Source organism: Panthera onca, chromosome B1 (assembly GCF_046562875.1).
Source record: "Panthera onca isolate mPanOnc1 chromosome B1, mPanOnc1 haplotype 2, whole genome shotgun sequence".
NCBI lineage: Eukaryota > Metazoa > Chordata > Mammalia > Carnivora > Felidae > Panthera > Panthera onca.
Window position 1 is genome coordinate 3,970,150 of NC_138342.1, and position 21,468 is coordinate 3,991,617.

General features: G+C 55.7%; 1 protein-coding gene across 5 annotated transcripts in view; it reads right to left on the reverse strand.

The window, feature by feature from the left end:
- Window positions 1-21,468, reverse strand: part of SORCS2 (sortilin related VPS10 domain containing receptor 2) — a 535,095-nt gene that overhangs the window by 254,667 nt on the left and 258,960 nt on the right. For all 5 annotated transcript variants that reach the window (XM_081795485.1, XM_081795484.1, XM_081795482.1 and 2 more), the window contains exon 2: window positions 21,077-21,144. In XM_081795485.1, the coding sequence (XP_081651611.1) occupies window positions 21,077-21,108 (32 nt within the window). In that variant the 5' untranslated portion in view covers window positions 21,109-21,144. The remainder of the gene's footprint in view (window positions 1-21,076; window positions 21,145-21,468) is intronic.

The following is a 21,468-nucleotide window of genomic DNA, read 5'->3' on the forward strand; positions in this document are numbered from 1 at the left end:
GGAGCAGCTCACAGACCAGCCAGACAGAATGTCCAGCCTCTGCCCCCAACTCCACGGGCAGACCTCCTGTGTGCCAGGCACCGTTCTAGGCCTTGGGGCCAGAACGAGGCCCCAGACGAGGACACGATCCTTCCGGCCCGTGCCTAGTGGGGTGCACAGACACACCCCAAATGAAGAAATGGTACCGAGGCTTGGGAAGGAAAACTTGATTAAAATAACAGAATTCCAAACAATGCATGGACATCGCGAGAGGTTAGGAAAAATGCGACGCAGAGAAAGTAGCACGGGGAAAATTACATCTCACGGGCGGGGTTGCACGACACCAGGTCGTCAGGATGGTGGCTGAGGACGAGGTGCTGAGCTGACCCCTGGCGAATCGGAGTCTGGCGTGGCATCCAGGTAGGGGCAATGGCAGCACCGACCGTCACCCGGGTGGGGACAGGAGATGGTGACAGAGCCCCCGGCCCCTCCAGGGCCAGGCCCGTGGCACAGTCACTCAGCTGTCCCCGGTGCCCGGTGGAGAAAGGCGCTGGCGTGTGGCCTAGAGACCACACTTGCTGCACAAAGGGCGTCAGACCAAATTCAGTGACCCCAGCCCCCAGTGCCGGCCCCGAGGGCAGCTGTGCTGCCTGAGAAGGGTGGCGACGGTGATGCAGTCCCATTCCCTGACGCTTCCGGTAAGCCAGGTGCAGGTTGTATACTTCCTCCCACCCAGGCAACACCGTTATCCCCATCTGACAGATGCCGAGGGTAATAACCTGAGCTCAGAGAGGGGGAGTGACTTTCCCGGGGCCACACAGCTAATAAGACGGAGCCAGGGAGGGCTCCTCATGGCTCTGAAAAGCCTGTGCTCTCAGCCACCTGTCACGCTGTCTTTAGGAGAAGACAAGAAGTGACGAGGGAGCTGGGGGGGTCTTTGGGGACGTGTGTGATGTGGCACCACAGGGCGGGGTGGCGACAGGGGCCGCTCCCTCTGACACAGCAGAGCCCAGCCCCCCCCCCCACCATGCACCCTCAGCCAGCAGCCTGCACGGGGTCCCAGGCAGAACTGTGAATTCAAATACCTACCATGGAGGCAGGGGAAGGACGCAGGGTCCACAAGCCGCGCAAGAGAACCGGGAACGCGACCCGGGGCTCCGTGCACGAGGACAAGAGCGGAACTTAACAGGAGCGAAGGTGACCACCAGCCCGAGCCCCCGGCGGCTGCCGGCTCCTCCTGCGGCGGATGGCGGGTGGCTCGGCGCCATCGCTCACGCCACATGGGCTCGGGCTGGCGGCTGCTACTGACAGGGCCTGAGAAGAGGCCGAGGGCCACACGGCCCCTGAGTCCCCCCGAAGCCGCCCCCTCCCAACAGCCACCGCTGCGTCTTCAAAAGCCACACCGTCCAGTCTAGCGCCGGGGCCCTCGCTCCGCCTCCCCAGCAAGGCCCACACGGTCTTTGCAGCTACCCCGGTGTCTGTGGCCGCGGAGTCCCCACGAGGGACCCCACCGTGCGAAGGCCCTCCCTGTGGAGTCCCGGAGAGATCCTAGGTCCGGACCCTGCAGCGTCGCCTCCTTCCTGAGCCCTAGGGCGGCGCCTGGCAGTCTGCAAACAGCCTTCAAGCCCTCCCTCAACCTCCTCTGCTCCAGACTGAGCCCCCTGTTGCCAAAAATGGCCACGGTGGCCCCCTCCCTGTAGCCACGCCTCTTTGCAAAGGCCCCCCCATCAAGAGGCAGAGTGATTTCCCTCACCCCTGCATGGAGGCTGGTCTCGTGACTTCCTTTGGGCCACAGAATGTGCAGAAGTGATGTTCTGCGATTCCCAGGCCTGTGTATGTCCACTCTTTCGCAAATCTCTGTCCTGCTTCCATGCGTGCAAGCCAGGGCTAGCCTGCTGCAGATTGACAGACAAGCGGCCTCCAGGACAGCCAGCCAAGCCCCAGAAGCAGGTCACCTAGAACCAGCCGCTAACTACAGACACACGAATGAGTGCAGCCAAGAACAGAGGAGCCCATCTGAGTCCAGCCCGTATCATTGAGCCACAGAATCATAAACTGAATGAATGGGTGTTGTTTGAAGCCACTGATGTTGGGGATGTTTGTTACGCAGTGAAAGCTAACTGATATACACCACCCCTGCTCCTTCATTGGTTCATCCTGTAGAGGGTATGGTTTCCAGCTCCCCAAATTTCTAAGCTAGACTTCTTTGAGGCATGACCTCCGTTTTAGAAGGTTCCTGATAGAATGGAGATAATGGCCTACGGGCCTCCACCTCCCTGCCTCCCTCCACGCCCTACCCTGCACTCAGTGTCCCCCCCAGTCCCACTTCTCAAATTCTCCCCACTCTCTCCCCTTTTCGGGGCTTGGCATGGATCACCACTCTGTCTGAAACACTCCCCCTGCTCATCAACGTGGGTTCACCCTGAACACTCAATCATGATGCATATGCCACTTCCTCCAGGAAGGCCGGGCTAACCCCTCACTCAGCTTTGCTCCCTCCCTGAGCACTCTCAGACACTTCCTTCTTGGGGACAGCTCCTGTGTCACCTTATGGCATCACCTGGCCCTGGTCTGCCTCCCCGCCAGGACAGGAGCCCCGTGAGAGCAGAGGTCGTATCTCTCTCATTCCACTGAGTCCCCAGAGCCGAGGGGCATATCCAGGATGTGCTAAGTGCTCAGAAAAACTTGATTGAAGAGAGGGAAGGAGGCAGGGGACAGGAGGGAGGGGACAGCAGGGAGGAGTGACAATGTTTCAGAGTGGCAAGGGTTCCGGCCGATGGCACCAACTCATGTCCGATTATGTGACACCAGCTTCTTCCAGGGTCCTTTCCATCATCCACATGCTTATCCCTGCACGTTCCTGCGGTATCGGCTGAAGATGTGCTAAGCACCAGAGCCCTTCAGAGGCTGCTCCCTTCGTCCTCTCCCACCTGCCCTGGGGCACCTCTGCTGATCCCCTGTCACCCCAGTCTGGCTCAGGGGCCGCCCTCCGGCTCACTCCCCATTGAACCAGAAGACGTCCTCCCCTCTCTGAATCCTCTAGGACTGCAGCAAGGCGCTCCTCCCGCCCCTCCCCTGCTCCAGTAACGGCCACCCTCCTCAGCACAGCTTTGGGAGGAAACAGACCCATTTTACAGATGGGCAGACCGGTTCAGACATGGCGAGTGACTGGCCTAGGGTTGTTCATGAATGGCAGAGCTGGGACATCCAGAATTAGGGTGCCCATAATTCTCCCAAATATAACAAACATTAGTGCCTACCTCCCAACAAAGTAACGTGTGTGGCAAAATGGAAACAGCTACGTCTTCGGAGCTCAGCAAACTTTAGGAAGAGAATTGTGCTCTATCCTGCAGCTCCTTCCTTGTGGGTGAGGAAAACAGGGCTCAGAGAAATGGACTGAGTGTCCCTGGCACCGGCTAATCAACAGCAGAAGCGGAGAACCCCCTGGATGCCACGCGGCCCCCAGCACATTCCCTGGATGCTGTTCGCCCCGTAAACGGGTTTATGACTCCATCCTTCAAAGCACATTCAAGCGAGGTTTATTACATAATAGAAAACAAAGATAGTTTTCTCATATGTTTCCCACTCAGGGAGTTTTATTAAAATGCAATAAATCTCCAGGACAGAGCGTGATTTTAATGCAAAGGGCAGGGGGTCCATCTGTGTTCTTCTATAGACCACAGGGAAAGGCAGGGGGGAGGGGGAAGGAGCATAGGATCCGAGTGGGGGAAAGAATGGAACGCTCTGTGGCCGTGTGAGACTCCGTCCCTCCCAGGAGCTGGGACTCTGCCCTCAACGGGGTCCTGGAGGGCACGGAGGGATGAGGCTTTGGGGTGCCAAGGTCCTGTCACATACAACTTCTCCTTCTGTATTTTCCACTCTGCCAGCTGGCCTCCCCAAACCACGTGATTGCCTTCCCACCGTCCCCGCCAATTCTGCAGCCATGAGCTCGATCTAATCCACAACCCCATGCACAGCTCCCCACTGCCTAGAGGACAGAATCAGAGCCTCTTGTTCAGGCACACAGGGCTCCTCGGTTCAACCTCACTGGGCTCACCAACCTAGTCTCCCACAGTCCTCCGAACACCCCCACAGGTTAGCCACTCCTAACATCTTGGGATTCCCCCCACCAGGCTGGTTCACGCCTCTGTGTTTCTGCAGGTAATGTTTCCCCTGTCTAGAATGCCTTTCCCGCCTGTCTGCCTAGAAAACTCCTATTCAGCCTTCAAAGCCCAGCTCAGATATCACCTCCTCTGAAACGCCCAGCTGCCCTCTCCTGTGGCTTCCTCAGCAGATGTTGGTTCCCCCGTCAGTCGTTTCCTCCCTAACAAGGCTGGTGTCTCGTTCGTGGCCAACCCTAAGACCTGGCAAAGTGCTGGTACAAAGAGGATGCTCGAGAAACGTTTCCAGAATTTAATTATGGGGAAATGTGTCTTACTATCTTACGTTCACCAGGATGCCCCAGTCAGGCTTTCAATTGAGCAGAGACACCCAGAAAATCTGAGGGCCACCATCCCTGGTGTCCTGTGCGGGCAGTGGAATAATGGACCCCCCAGACACGCCCGCATCCCAGAGCCCAGAGCTTGAGCAAACACTACTTTACCGGCAAAACCGACTGTGCTGATGTGACTAATCGAGAACTTCGGGACGGGGACATCGTCTCGGATTCTCCCAGCGAACCCCATCTAATTACATGGCTCCTTAAAACGTGGGACCCCCGTCCAGGCTACGGTCAGGGAAAGGGACGGCAAAACAAAAGACGGGCCAGAGAGAGGCCATGCTGCCGGCAGTGAGGACAGAGGAGAGGCCGCGAGCCAAGGCATGCCGGTGGCCTCTAGAGGCCGCAAAAGCCCAGGATAAACATTCTCCCCTAAAGTCTCAGGAAGCGAATGCTTGATTTTAGCCAGCGGGACCCATATCGGACCTCCGCCCTCCAGAACTCTATGGCAATAAATCTGTGTTGTTTAAAGCCACTACGTTTATGATACTTTGTTGCAGCAGCGAAAGACAATGGATGTATGCTGTGCACCAGCCTCAGCCACTGACTGGGGGGCTCTGCCCCGCCCTGGGCATTTCCCAGCCTCTACATCGTTCCCTGCCATCCCTACTACCCTCCTTCCCACCCCTTCACCTTCCCTTTGCAGCATGGTGAACTCCTATTCATCCTTCAGAACCCGTTCCCAAGGCCTCAGCATGTCCCACAAGCCCACATCCCCTGAGGCTCAGCCACGCCTCACAGCGCTTTCACACGCCGTGGTCGGTGAGGTCCCGGACACCAGATGTCTGTGTCCCATTCACTCTGAGTGCTTGAGGCCTAGAACAGTGCCTGGCACTGTTGCAGGGCCTCGAGAAGCACCCGGGAAGTGTCGGGGCTGGGGGTGGTCAAGGTCAGAGGCCTCCGCCCACGCGTGGGGGTCTGGAGGACAACAGTGCACCTTGTGACTTGCCTCACCTGCAGGTGCATTCGCGCCGGGACAGCAGGCGGCCCTCCTGATGTTTCTGTCATTTCCTCTTGCCTCCACGGCACTTTGGTCTCTCCCCTGTCCCAGTAGGACGGCCTCAGAGACAAACCAGCACACGCTCAAACGGGCGTCGAGGTCCCGACCCCCTGTAGTCCTACATGCACGAAAGGAGGCCTGACCTTAAGAACTGATCCCACGGACGTCACCAGAGATGCGGGAATAACACACAGACAAGGCCTCTCACGGCAGCCTGCTTCACATCTGTACATTTGGGGCAACCGGAAACCACACAGAGGTCTGAAAACGAGGATTTGGTTAAATAAATGGTACCTCCTTCAGCTGAGAGTTTATTATGCTGCTACTAAGAACAGCAGTTTTGAAAATATGCAGGAGCATAGGGAAATGTTTAATACATAATATTAAAGTGGGATCTCAAATGTATAGAACACGTACGTATTTGCATCTGGACAAGACTAGTGAGAACCCTCATCTCGAACGTTAACAGCCATGATCTCATAAGGTGGGTGGACACGGGATGGATTTTATGCCTCACCTATTTTAGAACTTCCAAAGTTTCTATGAGAATCACATATTATAATTTTTTTTAAATACGATTTTTTTTTTTTTTTTAGCGAGAATTTTCTGGGGAGGAATTTAGCAACATCTTCATCAAGATGGTGGCATCACACGGCCTCCTGTTTGAGGGAACGTGAAGCGGCTGCCACGGAACCCACGAGCAGAGCTCCGTGGGCGGTGATCTTGCTCAGTGACCCCCCGGGGCCTGTGTCTGTGCCAGAGTTTCTGCCCGGCAAAGGGGACACAGGAGCCCTGATCCCAAGAGGAGGCGGGCAGCAGGCTGCGGGAGAGGGTCTGGGAGAGCCCAGCGGAGGCACCTGGCCTAGCCGGGATGGGACACCTGAGCACAGAGGGACAGGGCCGGGGAAGCAGGGCGGAGGCCTTGAGGGGGGCTGCCCCCAGGGAGGCCAGGCGGGGCGGCAATGGGGGCAGAGGGGGCTCTAAAGGGAGAATCCGCAAGTGTCCTGAGGGCCAAAGAGACGGCCCTTGGCTAAATGCAGACCCGAGAATCAGATCAGGACCCAAAATTCACAGGCTGTCCTTCCCCACTGAGCACCTGTCCCCCATTTCTCAAAATCACACCTGAGAGGGTCACAGGGACCGGAAGCCGTGCTGTGGGCTTGTACTAACGTGCAGGGTGGCTTACGCGGCCCGGCCCTCCGTCACCTCTGCTGGGAGAGCCCCACTCAGAACAAATCCTCTGCCGGGGGCAGTCGCTGCAGGGCCTTCCCAAAGAAGCTGGGGACCTGGGTTCTTTCTGCTCACATCTGCTTTTTCCCTGGCCTCTCCAGCCGGCAGGAATGGAGTCAGAGGAGTGGGATACAGGAGAGGAAGGGAGGGAGGAAAGCAGGGGAACAAGAGCTGTGTGGGTGAGCCGGGATGGGAGGCCAGGGATGCCCTGAGGCCAGGGCAGGCCCCACCCAGGAAGCCAGACTAGTCTGGAAAAGACCAGAATGTTCCTGTCACCTGCCAAAGCCACCTCTGTGTTTCCCCAATGCAGCCTCTGGTTGCAGAGGGACTGCTGGTAGGCGTTGTGCAGGAGTGATAGCACTCAGGGGGATGGGGAGGAGGACCATACGTGAGAACTCAGTGGCCTCGCCAACACGGGAGGCACCTTGTAGGGAGAGCCGTCCTGGGAGAAAAGGGACACCATGGTGGTGCCCGAGGACGGGATCCTTCTCCAGAAAGTCCTCCTTGACCACCAACTCCCTCCACTCACCTGAGTGTGGGCATCTCACGCTTCCCCAGTTCTCTCAGCTTCATCACAGTGCAGATTACACACCACGACCCCAGGTGTTTGCCTGTCTGGTCCCTTCACTCCACTGTGAGACTTGGGGGTCATTGACCATGCCTTACTCAAACCCAGAGCCTGGATGGTTGGATGTGAGGACAGGGGATTAGTAGACATGGGATGGATACATGGGGGGTACAGGATGGATGGATGGATGGATGGATGGATGGATGGATGGATAGACAGATGGGTGGATGGATGGATAGATGGGTGGATGGATGGATGGATGGACGGATGGATGGATGGATGGAGAGAGGGATTGGTGGGTGATAGATGGGTGGATGGATAGATGGATGGATGGGTGGATAGACAGATGGGTGGGTGGATAGATGGATGGATGGATGGGTGGGTGGATGGATGGGTGGGTGGATGGTGGATGGATGGAGAGAGGGATTGGTGGGTGATAGATGGGTGGATGGATAGATGGATGGATGGGTGGATAGACAGATGGATGGATGGGTGGATAGACAGATGGGTGGGTGGATGGATGGATGGATGGATGGATGGGTGGATGGTGGATGGATGGAGAGAGGGATTGGTGGGTGATAGATGGGTGGATGGATAGATGGTTGGATGGGTGGATGAATGGATGGATGGTGGGTGGATGGTGGATGGATGGATGGATGGATGGAAGGAAGGATGGATGGATAGATAGATGGGTGGATGGATGGGTGGATGGATGGGTGGGTGGATGGTGGATGGATGGAGAGAGGGATTGGTGGGTGATAGATGGGTGGATGGATAGATGGATGGATGGGTGGATGGATGGTGGGTGGATGGTGGATGGATGGTGGATGGATGGAGAGAGGGACTGGTGGGTGATAGATGGGTGGATGGATAGATGGATGGATGGATGGATGAATGGATGGATGGATGGATGGATGCATGGATGGATGGAAGGAAGGATGGATGGATGGATAGATAGATGGGTGGATGGATGGATAGATGGGTGGATGGATGGATGGATGGATGGTGGATGGATGGAGAGAGGGATTGGTGGGTGATAGATGGGTGGATGGATAGATGGATGGATGGGTGGATGGATGGATGGATAGATGGGTAGATGGAAGGATGGATGGATGGGTGGGTGTTGGGGGGTTGGTGGGTAGACAAGAGATAGATACATGGGGGGATGGATGGATGGGTGTTGGGAGTTTGGGGGGAGGGAGTGGATATGCAGGGGATGGATAGATTAATGGATGGAGGATAGACAAAAAGAAGGGGATGGATGGGTGAGTGACAGATGGTGGGAAGAGAGGGAGGAAGCAAGGGAAGAGCCTAAGGCAGGCCAGGGAAGGAGGAGGGATGTGCCACAGGCAGAGAAGACAGTCACCACCAGCTGGGAGGTGTCCTCAGGGTGTGTGGGACAGGGGAGCCAGGACCTGAGTGAGGGCAGAAGGAGGGAGAAGAGGCTTGGGGGCTGGGGACACTGAGGGATTGCCTCAAAAGTGCTTGACCTTTCAGCCACCCAGATCTTATTCCAGAGTATTTTACAGGCACCTCGAGGCCTAAGAGCTGACCTCATCAAACTGTTGATTCAAATCAAGTCAGCGCCTGTCTTGATCCCTATCTGCTCTGGGTCTTGATTAAATCAAACTCAGACCTCCACGGTGATGCTGGAGCACACACGGAGAGAGGCCGGCCAGGGAGGGACAGAAAGTCCCCCGGGGAGGAAGGAAGCAGGCCTGGCACCCACCAAGTGCCAAGCGTCCACAGGGATTAGCTGCTGTCCTCATCAGAACAGCCTGGGACGTCGGCACGGCCACAATCTTCTGCTCGGATTACACAGGAGAGGATGCGAGGCAGGGACGTCTCGGCCCCCGAACTCAGAGCATGATCTCTGCAGGGACACAGACCACACAGAGCTCTGGCCCGCGATTAGCCTACAGGTAAAGCCCATCGATGTCTAAGACGGTCTCTCTAAAATCCCCACTCTTTCCAGGCCGCCAAGGGGCAAAGCACTTCCTCTCTTTATAATTTTCCCACTGCAGACCGTGGCTATAAGCCCTCGGCACCACCCATCTAGAAGGACCTATCAGCGCAGCTGGTCTTTGTTGGCCCTGACACTCAGGGCCCCAGGGGGCTGCCGTCAGCTCAGGAAGCGCACTGCACACAGTCTCTGTCCACCCGACCCTGGGACGGTGGAGCCACGTGGACGTCCCCAGGCCTGGCCATTATCCACCTCTGCAGGGAAGGACCTTGATGATGCTTTGCACCAGTGCATGTCAAGAGGTCCTTGGGTGGCTGGGGTTCACTGCTCAAACTCCTGAGGCCCTGCATTCACAACACAGAACGTGAAAAGTCTGTGCATTAAAAATGGAGAGGGAGACGCCAGAGGGCCACGGAGTCAAATCTGATTTTAAATAGAATGGTGGAAATAACACAGTAACATGATGGGTAAACAGAAGTGATCTGAAAATCTCAAATACCAGCTCTCCCAGAATACAAACTCTATAAAGCAGAGTTTCCCAAGGTTTGTTCCAAGGAAAACCCATCCCGAGAAATGCTCAGCAGAACAAAAATAAGAGAATATGTAAATATTAAAACGTAGAAGGGAAATAAAATGAAAACTAACTTAATTTTAATTTAAAATGAGATAACATTTACATAAAATCAAAACAAAAGATCACGGGCTCAGAGGAGATAGAGAAATGCCACGCAAGCTTTTCCGGGAGATGTGTGATGTGAGTTGGCATGGCAGGGACTCCCAAAGTCCTACTGCAAAGAAACGCGGGTGATTTTCAACCTCGGAATGTTCACCAGACTTCTATGACCACAAAACATGTATTTTCTGGAAACACGTACGACCTGTGTGACACTTCCAACTGTCAATCAGCAAACCCTGACTTCGCTCCTCTCCCGTCCCCTGTTGGTGTCGGGTTGGACCCCGCGAGTTGCTTTGGTCAACGGAACTCGAGCAAACGTGACGGAAGCAGAAGCTTTAAGTGTGCTTGTGGGGTTGGCTTGGTTCTTGAGCCGCAGGGTGGTGCCTGGGAAGAACCCGGCCCGACGGCCTCTGCCCCCTCAGCTTGGGTTCCAGAACAAATGCAGGTGGCCCAGGCCACGCTCTCCAGCCTCATGCCCCGTCCAAGGAAGCCAGACCAGTCAACCCAGGGGTGTGAGCATAAGTGCACGGTACACATCACCGAGTTTGGGGTGACTCATTCCACAGCATGATTGTCACCATAGCTGACTAATACACCATCCCACAGAAGTACCCTTTTAAGACTTGCACACAAAATAACATGGCAAAGAGAAACATTATTAAGAGGAAACACTCTTAGAAGCTGTTGGGAAAGAACGAACAGCACCAGGCGGGAGCCGAAGACGCACTCAGAGGACGCGCATCTTAAAATCGAGGGTCCTCGAGAGGACCTGGGCTATTGGCAGTGGAGAGGCAGCGTTTAAGAAAAAGTCGAGCAACCCAAAAGAACGAGATAGAAGACACAGGCAGGTAAATCCCAGGGGAGGAAACGTGAATAGTGAACAAACAAAGGAAAGTATGTTCGACCTCACGAGGAATCACAGAACTGCGAAATAAAACAAGAGGGGGCTCCACTCTCACATCTGCTCGAGTACAGACATACAAAGTCTGACAACTCAGAGACGCGGGCGTCACTCCGCAGACAGGCTGGCAACAGGGAGAGAAGAAGGAAGCTGGAGACTCACGTGTGGGCGCTCGCTGCAGCCCTGGTGGGAATCACAAAATGCGGGGGATAAAACTCCTCGTGCTCCCACGACAGGGGACACATAAGTCAACCAGATGATACGTGCCACGTGCAGAAATCACCAAAACCGAGGTGGGAGCACAAATCAAATTACAGAAGGTGAAATGACTCCACTTCTACCCATTTTTAAAAAAATTTTTTAAATGTTTATTCATTTTTGAGAGAGAGAGAGAGAGAGAGAGAGAGACAGAGCGTGAGCAGGGGAGGGGCAGAAAGAGAGAGGGAGACACAGAATCGGAAGCAGGCTCCAGGCTCTGAGCCATCAGCACAGAGCCCGACGCGGGGCTCGAACTCACGAACTGTGAGATCATGACCTGAGCCGAAGTCGGACGCTCAATCGACGGAGCCACCCAGGCGCCCCTGTAACAGGACATTTCTTGAAGAGGAGAAATCCCAGACAGGAAAAAATTAACATCTATTACAGCCAGGGAATTGGTCTTGGGCTAGCCTAGGCTCTGTTATGATAACAGCTAAAGCCCTAAATTTCAGTGGCTCACCAGCCACTGGCCCCCAAATTTAATCAGATGACCCCAAAGTAACTACAAGGGAGGCTGGGGAAGGAAGTAAACGCTTGGATTATTTTGTGAGCACTAGATTAGACTGTCTCTGACACATGGTACCCAGTACGTTCTACAATTCATGTATACATTAAAGATTTCATGATTAAATTCAAGATAGGAGGAAGAGAATCACCCCACAGAAGGGAGGGGATGCCAGCAAGGCACTCTGGGAGAAGACCTGAGACCCACGCCCACCCCCAGTATTCCCAAGGTTTCCCCTGTGGAAGGTCCTGCCCAAGGTCATATGTGCCAGGGGAAAGGTAGGGCTGGTGTGGCTCTCATACCGGCTCAGTGATGGCACAGGCACGACGTCAAGTGGGCTACGGGACTGAGGCTGCCATGCTCAGTGGGAGGATGCAGGCAGTCCCAGCAGAGAGGTGGGGTGGGGAAAGGTGGGCCAAGGTCCACTTTCTCCCCAGCGTGGGGATGCCCCCAGTCCCCTCGTGCTCCACTTGACAGCATCAGAGCCAACTCTGTGTTCCTGTCCCCCACCCCATCCCCTAGGACGGCCTCATAGGTGTAAAGGGTTCTCTAGGTCATGTGAGCATCTCCTAAGAACCATGTCGCCATCCACCCATCCACCCGTCCATCCGTCATGTGTCCATCCATCCATCCAACCAGCCATCATGTGTCCATCCATCCACCCCATCATGTGTCCACCCATCCATCCATCCATGTGTCCATCCATCCATCCACCCATCATGTGTCCATCTATCCATCCATCCACCCATCATGTGTCCACCCATCCATCATCCATCCATGTGTCCATCCATCCATCCACCCATCATGTGTCCACCCATCCATCATCCATCCATGTGTCCATCCATCCATCCATCCATCCATCATGTGTCCATCCATCCACCCATCATGTGTCCATCCATCCACCCATCATGTGTCCATCCATCCACCCATCATGTGTCCATCTATCCATCCATCCACCCATCATGTGTCCATCCATCCATCCACCCATCATGTGTCCACCCATCCATCCATCCATGTGTCCATCCATCCATCCATGTGTCCATCCATCCATCCACCCATCATGTGTCCATCCATCCATCCATCCACCCATCATGTGTCCATCCATCCACCCATCATGTGTCCATCCATCCATCCATCATGTGTCCATCTATCCATCCATCCACCCATCATGTGTCCATCCATCCATCCACCCATCATGTGTCCACCCATCCATCCATCCCTGTGTCCATCCATCCATCCATGTGTCCATCCATCCATCCACCCATCATGTGTCCACCCATCCATCCATCCATGTGTCCATCCATCCATCCATGTGTCCATCCATCCACCCACCCATCATGTGTCCATCTATCCATCCATCCACCCATCATGTGTCCATCCATCCATCCATCCACCCATCATGTGTCCACCCATCCATCATCCATCCATGTGTCCATCCATCCATCCATCCATCCATCATGTGTCCATCCATCCACCCATCATGTGTCCATCCATCCATCCATCATGTGTCCATCTATCCATCCATCCACCCATCATGTGTCCACCCATCCATCCATCCATGTGTCCATCCATCCATCCATGTGTCCATCCATCCATCCACCCATCATGTGTCCACCCATCCATCCATCCATGTGTCCATCCATCCATCCATGTGTCCATCCATCCATCCACCCATCATGTGTCCATCTATCCATCCATCCACCCATCATGTGTCCACCCATCCATCATCCATCCATGTGTCCATCCATCCATCCACCCATCATGTGTCCATCCATCCATCCACCCATCATGTGTCCATCTATCCATCCATCCACCCATCATGTGTCCACCCATCCATCATCCATCCATGTGTCCATCCATCCATCCACCCATCATGTGTCCATCCATCCATCCACCCATCATGTGTCCATCTATCCATCCACCCACCCATCATGTGTCCACCCATCCATCATCCATCCATGTGTCCATCCATCCACCCATCATGTGTCCATCCATCCACCCATCATGTGTCCATCCATCCATCCATCATGTGTCCATCTATCCATCCATCCACCCATCATGTGTCCATCCATCCATCCACCCATCATGTGTCCATCCATCCATCCATCCATGTGTCCATCCATCCATCCACCCATCATGTGTCCATCTATCCATCCATCCACCCATCATGTGTCCATCCATCCATCCATCCACCCATCATGTGTCCACCCATCCATCCATCCATGTGTCCATCCATCCATCCACCCATCATGTGTCCATCTATCCATCCATCCACCCATCATGTGTCCACCCATCCATCCATCCATGTGTCCATCCATCCATCCACCCATCATGTGTCCATCTATCCATCCATCCACCCATCATGTGTCCACCCATCCATCATCCATCCATGTGTCCATCCATCCATCCACCCATCATGTGTCCATCTATCCATCCATCCACCCATCATGTGTCCATCCATCCATCCACCCATCATGTGTCCATCCATCCATCCATCCACCCATCATGTGTCCACCCATCCATCATCCATCCATGTGTCCATCCATCCATCCATCATGTGTCCATCCATCCACCCATCATGTGTCCATCCATCCATCCATCATGTGTCCATCTATCCATCCATCCACCCATCATGTGTCCATCCATCCATCCACCCATCATGTGTCCACCCATCCATCCATCCATGTGTCCATCCATCCATCCACCCATCATGTGTCCATCTATCCATCCATCCACCCATCATGTGTCCATCCATCCATCCATCCACCCATCATGTGTCCACCCATCCATCCATCCATGTGTCCATCCATCCATCCACCCATCATGTGTCCATCTATCCATCCATCCACCCATCATGTGTCCATCCATCCATCCATCCATGTGTCCATCCATCCATCCATGTGTCCATCCATCCATCCACCCATCATGTGTCCATCTATCCATCCATCCACCCATCATGTGTCCATCCATCCATCCACCCATCATGTGTCCATCCATCCATCCATCCACCCATCATGTGTCCACCCATCCATCATCCATCCATGTGTCCATCCATCCATCCACCCATCCATCATGTGTCCATCCATCCACCCATCATGTGTCCATCCATCCATCCATCCACCCATCATGTGTCCATCCATCCATCCACCCATCATGTGTCCATCCGTCCATCCATCCACCCATCATGTGTCCACCCATCCATCATCCATCCATGTGTCCATCCATCCATCCACCCATCATGTGTCCATCTATCCATCCATCCACCCATCATGTGTCCATCCATCCATCCATCCATGTGTCCATCCATCCATCCATCCATCATGTGTCCATCTATCCATCCATCCACCCATCATGTGTCCATCCATCCATCCACCCATCATGTGTCCATCTATCCATCCATCCACCCATCATGTGTCCACCCATCCATCCATCCATGTGTCCATCCATCCATCCATCCATCATGTGTCCATCTATCCATCCATCCACCCATCATGTGTCCATCCATCCATCATCCATCCATGTGTCCATCCATCCATCCATCCATCATGTGTCCATCTATCCATCCATCCACCCATCATGTGTCCATCCATCCATCCACCCATCATGTGTCCACCCATCCATCCATCCATGTGTCCATCCATCCATCCATGTGTCCATCCATCCACCCATGATGTGTCCACCCATCCATCCATCCATGTGTCCATCCATCCATCCATCATGTGTCCATCCATCCGTCCACCCATCATGTGCCCATCCATCCATCCATCATGTGTCCATCCATCCGTCCATCATGTGTCCATCTATCCATCCATCCACCCATCATGTGTCCATCCATCCATCCATCATGTGTCCATCCATCCATCCGTCCATCTTGTGTCCATCCATCCATCCATGTGTCCATCCATCCATCCATACATACACACATACATCCAATGTCCAGCCTGTGGCAGATCTGTGATGGGTTCTGGGCATCCAGTGATCACCAAGGTGGACCTGACTGGTCTCCATCCCCAATAAGTGCATGTTCTGGGTGGGGCGAAGGGGGATAAACCATACCCAAGAACTCCCACACTCAAGGAGAGATACAATAAAGAATGCCTGGGGGCTACTTACACTGAGAGGTGGGGTGGCCTCTTTGAAGAAAAGAGGTTTATACTGAGACTAAGTGTCCACAGGGGCCAGTACCTGAGGGTCAATGCCGAGCGCATTCCAGGCAGGCAGCCCCAACAGGCACAGCCCCCTTACAGGGACCAAGCTGGGCATGGTGGAGGCTCAGGCAGCAGGCCGGCTGGATACTGAGCGGCAAGAGGGGCTGGGCTGCGGAGTGGGGTAGGGCCCGGCACCGTGGCTTTTATCCAGATCCCTGGGGAAGCCACAGCAGGAAGCTGAGCCTCACTCCTAAGCAGCCGACCCCCTGGCTCCTCCAAGTGTGGTCTCTGGACCAGCCCCGATGGCAGCATGTGGCCACCTGTTAGAAATGCAGACCAGGAGACCCGAGTGACCGTTGAAGCCAGAAAGGCGATGCTGGAAAGACCCCTCCTGGGTCTGCTCTCACCTGGGGGGGGGGCTCCTGGGAGGGGGGGGTCTCCACACTGAGTCTGCATCTTCCAAGGCATGGCCCGAGTGGCAGTAGTTTTGAAGAGATTTCCAAGTGACCCTTACATACCTCCTCCCACCGAGGACCCACTTTCTACTATTTGCATGTGGCTCAAACCTCGATGGCTTGCAGTTACCTTCCTGACGGCGTTTGTGAGGCAGCCGAGCCTCACCGGCCGTTTGGGATTCAGCGGTGGTGACACCAAATGGGCCTCCCAAGACCCAGCCCAGGCTGGACACCGGAGCCGCGCCTGCCGTAGCCCAGACCAGGCCACATGCGGGCCCAGGTCGGGCACAGGCCGAGGCTCTTCTTCAGGATGTGGATTTTCAACCAGGGACAAAATTGCCCTCAAGGGGCAAACACTGGTTCTCAAAGGGTGCGAAGGATCTTAGTTTTTATGTACAAGGCGCAGGTCACATTGAACTTCAACAGAAATACAGTCGTGGGCGGAGGGGCACCTAGGAGAACAGTGTCTCAAAGGCTTCCTGCGGGGAACGGGGCCGATCAAGCAGACAGTTGAGGGTCCCCAGCTCCAGGCCGCGGGGGCCCGGGCAGCACCAGCCGGGGACTTTGCCTCCGATCTGTATCAGGGGTGCCCGTTCGTCCCTTTGCCTGGGAGTGGTCTCAATTTTCCAATGGATAATGCAGTGTCCTGGGAACCCCCTGAAGGGTTGCCCCTGGGAACCTGGAGGGACAGCCCTGAACCAGGGGAAGAACCAGGCGACATCCTCCTGCAGGCAGGGTGTGGGGGCACAGGAGCATTTACAGATCTTGTCCATCTTAATTCCAAACGCTCTTTATCTTTACCTCGCAACCGCTATGGCCCCCCCGTGGGGTAGATACAAGTCGCACATCAACTCTCAGAGGGACCGTGCGTGCCCACGCTCTTCTATACTTGCCCCCACAGCCTCTGGCTCTGCCCACTGGATCCCCCACCCCTACACCTGGACAAGGAGGGCGGGATGCACAGGTATCGGTCTTGGGAGGCCACCAGGGGACAAGGGAGCAGGGCAAGACTGTGGGCGTGTGTTGCATCTCAAATCCCTGGGGCCTTGCAGGGGCGAGGCTTGGAGGGGCGGTGAGGGGCAGCGGGGGAGGAGCTGGGAAGGGGCTACAGGACCCCACCAAGGATGAAGAGGCAGCAAGGGAACACAGGTGAGGATGGAGAGGGGGCGACAGGGGCAAGAGCCATTTGGGAAGTCAGATCTGGGCAGTGCAGCCCAGGGGTGAGGACCGTGCAGTGAGCTGAACGACACAGCCAAGCAGATGTGTCCACGACCTACCTCCAGAGTCTGTGCACGGCCTTACTTGGAAAAGGGGTGGTTGTGGATGTCATTAAGTCAGAGCTCCAGGGATGAGATCACCCCGGATCACCTGGGTGGGCCCTGAATGCAACAATAAGTGTCCTCATAAGGCACACACACAGGGCGGACACACAAAGAAGAGGCCGTCTGAAGCCAAAGCTGGGGGCAGGGACTGGCATGTCCCCCCACCCCCACCCCAGGAGCTGGAAGAGGCGTGAAGGATCCTGGGGGAGCCCGGCCCCACCCACACCTTGATCTCAGACTCTAGCCCCCAGGGCCATGAGAGAGCAAATTCCTGTTCCTTTAAATCCCTACTTTTTGTCCTTCCTTCCAGCAGCCCCAGGACATTTGCACAGACTGGACATGGGCAAGCGTCAGGCAGGCTGGTCTGGGTGAGTGTGTTCCTCCTGTTGCCATCAGCCCTGGGAACCCAGGATGGGAGGTGCCCGCACAGGACCGGCTCTGAAGCCAACTGGACGCTCTCTGGAGGGTGGGGGGCAGCCTCGCTCCCTCCCGGTGCCCCTTCCCCAGAGTGGAGGGCACGGCCCCACCCTGAAGACCGGACGGGGTGACAGGGGGCCCCTGAAATGCAGGACAATTAAAAATGCACTCGGCTCACATTTCAGAGAGCCATTTCCAGAATGTAAATACCATACCTGTCCTTAAAAATGGATTCACGGGGACCGCACAGGAGAACCCTGGGGAGGCTCAGGGCGCGCCCACCGAGTGAGTCGCTAATCCGCACGGGCTCTGTCAGCCCCCATCCACGTGGGCCTTGACCAGCAGACGGAGGCGGGGTGGCATCCCCACGCAAGACCAGTGGCAACCTTTCCACTTCTAAAGACACTCACGCGAGTGCCAAGATAGAGGGACGTGGGCTGAAAATGCTCGCACGAGGAAAACGTGATTGGCAGTCGAACACAGACGCTGCTCATGCTCCCCGGGAACCAAAGGGACTCAAACGGGAGCGGCCGCTGGGGCCTAGACGGTGCGGGCCAGAGTGCCGCCCGCTCGGGGGCCTGCAGTGGGCCGGCCGGCCATCCGCTCACTCTCCGGCTCGGTCGTTACCCCCCGGGCTTCTGCCCAGAGAGCAGAAGGCGAAGGACAACCACACGCCTACATTTTTTTTACGGCAGCAGCGTGGCCCCGTGTCAGAACGAACCCACCAAGGGCTAGTCCGCGGCCACAGGAAGCGCTGATGCGGACGCGGTCCAACCTCGAGAAACTGGAAACAGATGCGTGAAGAAAGGAGAACGCAGAACTTTCTTCCACGTCTGACTATATAAATACGTCCGCGAGAGAAAGATACACAGAGGATATAATGGCTCCACGCCGGAAGTAATGGGTGGGGCAGGGGTGATCCTTCCTGACATGACGAACGCCTTTGCGTGTATTTTTAATAAAGGAGAGGAAATGCCTGCGCAGAGACAGTGATGAGAAAGAACATGGAGAATTGGTCTGTTGATCTGCTTCGGAGAAAAACTAAATCGAGACCGTGTACCGTTCTGGGGACCTTTCGTGTCACCTCGCCGGGCCCTCATGCTCTCCCAGGCGGAGACAGAGCGGACAGAGTCCCCCCCGCTGGAGCAGCCCTGAGGTGGGTGGTTGGCCTCCCTCTCGGCTGCTGTAGCCACGTCTGAAGAATCGGGAGTCTGGAGCCCTTCAGCAAAAATTCCCGGCCCCCGTGCCACGGGGTGACCCAGATCCACCCGTCCCCACCGCGTCCCCCATAAGGGTGGGCAGCAAGCCCTACGTATACCCCACAGCTCTGTCCTGTGGGCACAGATGGCACCGGGAAGGACTGTTCCAGCAACATTTATGACCTCCCGTTTCCGAGCGCAGCCCACGGAGATGCTGGAGGGAGCAAGGGAAACCGGGCGTTCCGGATGGTCAGCGAGTGCGGCCCGTGCAGGGAGAGCCTGCCCGCCCGTCAGGACGCGGCTGGTGTGCGGCATTTGGGGCCAGCGAGGCGGCTACTATGGGATGCTGCCCAGAATTCAAGGCAAGAGAAGAGCCAAGTGCCCCTGTTCACTCTGCAGCCCCGGGGGGACCTCCTTGGACCATCCACCTAGCAAGAGACAACGCCCTCCATGGGCCAGCCCGTCCCAGGGCCTCGCCCTGAAACCCTCAGAGGGCCGCAGTGAGAGGTGGCGGAAGCTTTAGCGCTCACGCCATGGTCCACTCTCATCCCAAATGCCGAGCTGCCTCCCCGCCACACTGAGCGGGACTTTTGAAAGCAAGCCTCGGACCTCTCCTCGGGGGTGAGCTGCTTCAAGGCACAAGACGAAATGACGAGGGGGAGCGTGGCAGGAAACCAGCTGTCCTCTTTGTAGGATGCTGACCCCTCTCCCTGAGGCCGACAGAAGGACTGGGGGGCGGGCTGGGCGGGGGGGGGGCGGTCTGCAGGGCGAACCCGCGAATCCACGGCCGGGAAGAGCCGTCTGTCTAGGAAAGGCTCTCTGGCTGGAGGGGTAAGAAAAACGCAGGGCAGTACGAGTGGTTTGCTTGCTCCCCAGGCTTGGTCCCATCAGCACCGCCGGTGACCAACCCGGCTGCCCCAAGACGCCCCCATTCCTTGTACAAGAAGGAAAGGACCCAGTTGGAGGTACCATTTCAACACCTTCCCAGAGCATCACGGAAATCCCCCAACAAGAACCAACAGAATGAATCATCAAGCCTCTGCCCCAGAAGCAAAGCCAAAAGCCAAAAATAAATCAACTCAAGGGGGCTGCACACATACAGGAGTCCTGATGAGCGGGCAGAGGTGTTTTTTTTACGGATTTCAAATAGAAAGAATGAATTAATTGGTACTTGAGAAACACACCTTGAAAAACAAACCGGTCCAACACACCCAGGGAATGTGGGAGTGGCGAGCAGCGCGAGGAGGAAACACAATCGTGGCCCGAGGACAGCTTTTGAGAGAGGACAGCTTTTGAGACGACGGCCCCAGCCGCCCGGGAGCCTCCCTTCCCCCTCCCTGGGTGAGCAGGTGTAAATATTGAAGATGATAGTAACCGAAATGATTTCTCCAAAACCTCCTTCTCTCCCACCTCGTTTAAAACATCAAAGGGGCCGCTTAATGTTCTTGGACTGAATTCACATCTCACACAGAAAGAGATATCCCCCGTCGCCACTGGGTTATTTATTTACCAAGCTCGTCGGCTGAGCCAGGAAGAAAGAAAAACGTCTGGACAATGAGGATAATCGGCATTCTCGGTGGACTCCAGGAGCCTCGTCTGAAGTTCAGGGCGTGAGCGGAGGGAATGTGTGCACTGACCTGAATTCAAAATGCAGACCCTCTTCCTCGGGGAGGAAGAAAGGCAGGGGGAGGGGGAGGGGGAGGGGGAGAGGAGAACCCGAAAGAAAAGAGAGCGAAGGAGCTTTCTAAAGGGCCGTCTTTTCTCCGGGGCTGTTTGTGCCCACTGCCGAAACCTGCCGTCGCTTTCCACCGTGTCCTACGTGCATTTTGTAGCCGAAGAGAAGTTGCGAGGCCGCCAGCTCACAGGGCTGCTCCAGCTGGGCGTCCGGATCTCAGCCCTCAGTCTCGGGAGTAGTGCAGGTGCACAAGGAGAGAGGCCCGCCCTCGGCTTGACTTACCGCCACAGAGAACTTTCCAGAACCTTCCCCATGTCGGCGTGGTAATACTTCGTCAGGATCAAGATCACCTGTGGTGGCAACAGAAAGACAAAGGCAGAAATCAGCCAGTTTCGAGGCTCTGAAAGAGGGATGTGGGGACGTTCCCTGACCCAGTACACATCAGGGGCCCGGGTCTTTCTGTCGGCTTCCCCGGGAGGCCCCAGCCACCCTGCACACGAGGCCGGTGTCCGCCCTGAAACCTCCCAACCTCCCTCCGTCCTCAGAGCGACTTGGGGACCATCCCCATCCTGCCAGGGCCACCAGGTAGCTGGCACTCAGCAGGAAAAATTCTTAAAAATTGTTTTAATGTTTGTTGGTTTTTGAGACGGAGAGAGAGAGAGAGATGGGGCGTG